The sequence below is a fragment of the Nannobrachium achirus genome (genome assembly GCF_963921795.1).
Source record: "Nannobrachium achirus genome assembly, chromosome: 3".
Classification (NCBI taxonomy): Eukaryota; Metazoa; Chordata; class Actinopteri; order Myctophiformes; family Myctophidae; genus Nannobrachium; species Nannobrachium achirus.
The window spans coordinates 19,700,802-19,706,686 of NC_137812.1; the positions used below are offsets into that span (position 1 = coordinate 19,700,802).

Here is a 5,885-nt window from a genome sequence, read left to right on the forward strand (position 1 = left end):
ACACATGAATCTTGTTTTATATGACAGATCCTTGGATGCTGCACCCTGGTGTGTTTTGTGACGGCTGTGGGGGAGGTATTTTGGGGACCAGGTTTAAGTGTACAGTGTGTCCTGACTATGACCTGTGCTCTGCCTGTCAGTCCACTGGGCTTCATAACAAACACAGACTGAGGTCCATCCAGTGCCCATACCAGGTTAGAATATACTGTAGCATTACTGTTGGCAGAAACTTCATATCTCTGTATTTTGTGTTGTTTCTCTCCCTTCCTGAAAATTAATGCCCTACATCGTCATAGGCCTACTAGTGTCACACAAAAGTAGCAAAAAATAGATAATACAGTAAGCTGAATGGAAATAACTAACTAATATATAAAGAAAAAACAAGATAATATAAATAAATAAAGGTGTCTCTGGGTCACATAGATAGATCATCATACAGGCAGGGGATCGTGTTCTTGTTGCTGTAAAATAGACACCTACCGTACTTCACTTATCAGGCAGAGGAATTCAGAGAGATAAGTTGAGCAGATGTAGATCGTGTTCATATAGCATCCTCAATCCTCATATGCAGATCTACAAATATAATGGTATCCCTTCTCTCTCTCTCTCTCTCTCTGTCTGTCTTTTAGAAAGCAGACACTTCTGCAAGAACCCAGAAGGGAGGTGAAGGTATGTATCTTACCAGAGGACCCCAACTATAATTATCATTACTAGCCCTTACCCGTTCAAAGATATGAAATGATGTGCAGTGTGTGGATTATGGGATGTGCACTGTGCACACAGTATATGAGGGATGGAAAGTAACTTTAACTGGTGCTTGCATGCTAATATGTAGGAGCATCAATGTAAGAAATACCCGTTCCATTTAACGGCTACAGAGATACTGTGTACCGATCTGCATGATTTTGGACAACATCTGTAACAGGGCCAGAACCACCCCCCCGCCCGCCTGCCCGCCTGCACACACACACACTCCCCCCCCCCCCCCCCCCCCCCCCCGTGTGTGTGTGTGTGTGTGTGTGTGTGTGTGTGTGGGTTTGTGTGTGATTGTGCATGGCCTGAACAACAGCGCCCCTCCCTTAACATGTGTGGTCACAAAAGGTACTGTAGGCTAAATAGATATAGATACACCATAAAAATGCAATTATACAGCATACGATTTGTGAAAGTGACAAACGGGCTTCACAGTTATGTCAGGTGTGTTCATATGCTGATGGTGATGCGATTTCAGATCAATTGCTCCAGCCACTGAGGAGAAACGCGGTTTCAGACAGACAGACACTCAGACAGACAGACAGACATTCGGAAAATTATATGTTAGATATAATTACCAGTAAGACGCCATCGCACAATATGGGCTTAATATTGATGGTATAAAAGGGATTCTATTGTATGGGCATTAATGGGCTTAATATTGATGGGCATAAGGGATTCTATTAGTGTGGTGCCTTAACAGGGCAACCACACATTTCTCTTATTTATTATTTATTTTTTGTCTCTTTTTGTATGCCAGATCCTTGGATGCTGCACCCTGGTTTGACTTGTGATGGCTGTGGGGGAAGTATTTTGGGGAACAGGTATAAGTGTACAGTGTGTCCTGACTATGACCTGTTCTCTGCCTGTCAGTCCACTGGGCTTCATAACAAACACAGTCTGAGGTCCATCCAGTGCCCATCCCAGGTCAGAATATAATCATTGCTGTTGGCAGAAATCTCAGATCTTCATATGTCATTTTCTTTTCACTTAATATGCAGATCTACAAATATAATGATATCCCTTCTCTCTTTTTTGTCTTTAAGAAATCAGACACGTGTGCAAGAATCCAGAAGGGAGGCGAAGGTATGTACTGTATCTTGCCAAAAGACACTGTCATTATAGCGTTATCAATTATCCTTTCTATATCAAGACAAGCAAGCATAGGTGTCATTATAGCGTTATCAATTATCCTTTCTATATCAAGACAAGCAAGCATAGCTGTCATTAGTGTTATCAGTTATCCTTTCTATATCAAGACAAGCAAGCATAGCTGTCATTAGTGTTATCAGTTATCCTTTCTATATCAAGACAAGCAAGCATATCTGTGATTACAACGGTGGTTCCCTGAAGCAAGTTGTGGGAATCGTTAAAGAAAACGTGTTTTTGGGCACAAACTCAAATGTTGTTCATCAATAACCATGTCATTTTGTTCCACCAGAAAATGAACACATTCGGATCGTGCTGGTTGGGAAGACTGGAGCTGGAAAAAGTGCCACTGGAAACACCATCTTGGGTTTTAAAGCTTTTGATGCCAAGTTATCTGCAGCATCAGTGACAAAGAGCTGTAAGACATTCACAGGTGTAATGGCCGGTAGAAAGGTCACTGTTGTCGACACGCCAGGCTTGTGTGACACCGCATTTAGTGAGGATAAAACCATTACAGAGATCAAACAGAGTATTGGTTTAGTTGCTCCAGGGCCCCATGTGTTCCTGATTGTGATTGAAATGAATAGATTCACAGAAGAGGAGCAGAAAACTGTGAACATGATTCAGGAAGTATTTGGTGAAATGTCAAATAAATACGCCATGATTCTCCTCACTCATGGTGACCAGCTTGAAGATGCAGATCAAACAGTTGAAGGCTTTCTGAATGATCCAGCGCTAAACAAATTTATCAAAAAATGCAAAGGGCGCTATCATGTTTTCAATAACAAAACCACGAATGACGCTCAGGTCACTGAGCTGCTGGAGAAAATCAACCGCATGGCATGGATGAATAGAGGAAGCCACTACACCTTTGAGATGTTCAGAGAAGCAGAGAGAGCAATAGCAGATAAGAAACACAGAATTTGTTTACACAATGCAGAGAAGAAACGTAAAGAGCAGGAAAAACTGAGGGAAAAATATCAACGTAGATGAGAGCATAAAGATGAAAGGTACTTTGTCCAAATAATGGATTTTCCAATCGACAAAGCTTAACTGAGATAGGGTATCTGTCAAGGAATAAAAGTTAATGTTTTATATCTATATATTAGTTAGTTAGAGCTGCAGGCCCAAACATCTTGTATCGTAATTGTAATTGTTAACAATTGTCAACAATTTCAAACTATTCTCTCAATAAATTGTGTTCTTTTTACCTCTTAATAAATTGATGAAAGACTTAAGAAATGTGTGATATATTGATTGTTTATGCTATGGAGAGAATATACAGGTATTGTAGGCTACTGTATTTCACTTTCACAAAAAACAAAAAAACACACTTTTTGTTAATTGCTTTTCTGGTCCACCATTACTTGAAGTACTTCTGTCAAGAAACTCCATGCAGCCATGATTCTTCATAAGTGTTTGTGAATGACACTCGACGTAGATATTAGATTAGATTTCTGAAAAAAAGGTACTATGCAGGACATGAGAGTGATTTACGACGAGCCCCAACACGATTATACAGAAATGGCTGCACAGCAAATGAATGAAAGAAAGTTTCTCATAACATGAAAATGGTTGATTTCATGTGATCCCTACTTCAATCAGTTAAGTCCATAACTTTGTACAAATATTGGTAATTTGCCAATTCATCATTTTGTTAAATACAGGGTTATATTTCACTGATAATTATTTATACTGTTCTTGTACTATATTTAAATGACATCATCATTTAATGTATGCAATTGTTTCCAAAAAGAAGTTAATTTCTACACCAATGTGGCTGTAGGCTATACAGTATAATATCTATTTAATTAAAATCTCATCTACCATTTCATAGCCGTGAAAAAATATATAATATATATTAAACCACATATTCTATACCTTTTCCATCATTCTATTCTTTCTACAGCTTCATCCTCCTATACACACTGCAACTAAACTCCTCTTTTTGTTCTACAGCTGACACTCCTCTGCTCCCTCACCATACAAAAACACAACATATATACTTCAATCCAGTCCAATCCACATTATTTATAGAGCACATTTAAAATTAAAACAACAGTGTTGAACCAAAGTGCTTCACTCTGAGTAACAAAAATATACTAAAATACCAAGAGAAAAACAAACAAGACAACATATAGACACATTGCCTCTAGGAAACAACAACTCTCAGTCTGATTTTTCAAATGCCAAGGAGTGCAAGTGATTTTTCAAACGTGATTTAAACACAGGCAGAGTTTGAGAAACTCTAAGGGCCGATTCATACCTGGGGTACATTTATTGTAATCAAATTATTGTCTTAGGAATGCAAATACAAAATATTATTGTACTTAAACTCATTTAGACCTCAAGGCCCTTGTAGAGTAACCTGACTTTCGCCAGATGGTTTGCAGCATTGCGTATGCCTGCATAACGCTCTGCTTCTACCATCTGGACTCGGTCCAGCACAACCGATGTAAGGGGCGGGCCATTTTTTTAAATTCTAAAGCAGGTGATTGGATATGGCCGTGCCAACTCCAACGACTCATATTGGCCTGTCTGCATGACGTTGCACCCAGAATCCGCCTCCTGGGTTTCCACGTGGTCTGCAATCAGACTCTATTGGCTCAGAGCCGCTCAGAGCCCGCCCATAGCTGCCGCTGATTGGTCCGGCCAGGGACATTCCGAAGGGAACCCCTCCTCCGCAAGTGAACCCAGATGGTAAAGCAATGCATAAGCAATGCTGCCACCATCTGGCGAAAGTCAGGTAACTTGTAGAGGGGTAGAAGCTCCGATATAATGGTGCCAACCCATATAAAGAATTAAAAACAAACATTACAATCGTAAACGTAATCCTGTAATAGGGAGCCAGTGTAAGGAGGCAAGAATCGGGGAGATGCCCTGTTACTTCCCTATATGTCTCATGCTATTTTCAGGCCTCGATAGTAACAGAGCTTCCGGTTACTCGCACCCCATACCACCCACTCCAGGTCTTGGTGTCCTTTCCTCCGTGCTCAAAGGAGATGAATCGTAGCCCACGGCCATACCTTCTGAACGTGTGTCTCACCTATATAGAGGCCAGAGAAAGAACATGTCAGAATGCAATCAAGGTAACCCATTTCACAAGCTTTGCTGAATAGCTTCTATATATTTGTATGTGTGTGCTTAGATCTGCCCCTCTATCACTGGCTGTTTACCTGCTTCCATGAGCGGTCACGGGCAGGGTTCAGCGTCACGGTGCCTGGCTGAAACTTCTGCAGCACTCTCTTGTTCTCATCCAACAGACAGACAGTTATCTCATATGTACAGCCGCAGTCTGTCCTCCCACAGTACCTGCCGGAGGAGTTAACAATGAATTAGCTTCCTAAGGTGTTATGTCTACATTTTGGCTGGTCCGGAATATACAAATAGGGAAAGTGGGCAGCTTTTTCCTTTCTTTTTTGAGTGTTTTTAGAGACAGGAAAGCAATGTTATCGTTTGCTAACATGATTTGCTACAAAAACAAAGGAGGGCAGAACTATTAGGACAGAAGTAAGGCTCTTTGAAAAAATATATTTGTTAGTTTAGTATGTGAACTGTCACAGTTTGACCGTATCTCTGTCTGTCTGTAACGCCTGACACTGTGGTTCCACTGACACACCACTGTGACATCACAGGTGACGTCACAGTGATGTCAGATCCTCAGAGCAGTTATCTCCATACAGTATATGGGCATTAAAGGCTGACACATCACTGTGACATCACAGTGACGTCAGATACTCAGAGCAGGGATCTCCATATGGGCATAAAAGGGATATGGGCATAAAAGGGATTGTATGTATGATGTCAGACGACATAATCCATATGGCCAAGACAGATGGGCGAGGTCGCTTTTCACCCTTAGGCGTCTTACCGGTATATATACTGTTATATATGGTCACTTGAATATCACTCCACAATCATGATCCGTGAATACCCTTGATCCACAGCCTGGGGTCTACTATCACCATCAGACCTCCAGCTTA

At 40.9% G+C, this 5,885-nt stretch overlaps 1 protein-coding gene across 1 annotated transcript in view; it reads left to right on the plus strand.

The window, feature by feature from the left end:
• Positions 1-3,130, plus strand: part of LOC308282070 (GTPase IMAP family member 9-like) — a gene marked incomplete at its 5' end in the record, with an annotated part of 5,219 nt that extends 2,089 nt beyond the window's left edge. Inside the window, 3 exons of the mRNA XM_080722415.1 lie at positions 1,514-1,680; positions 1,800-1,839; positions 2,195-3,130. Of these exons, the coding sequence (XP_080578541.1) occupies positions 1,514-1,680; positions 1,800-1,839; positions 2,195-2,895 (908 nt within the window). The 3' untranslated portion in view covers positions 2,896-3,130. The remainder of the gene's footprint in view (positions 1-1,513; positions 1,681-1,799; positions 1,840-2,194) is intronic.
• Positions 3,131-5,885: the final 2,755 nt, after the last annotated feature.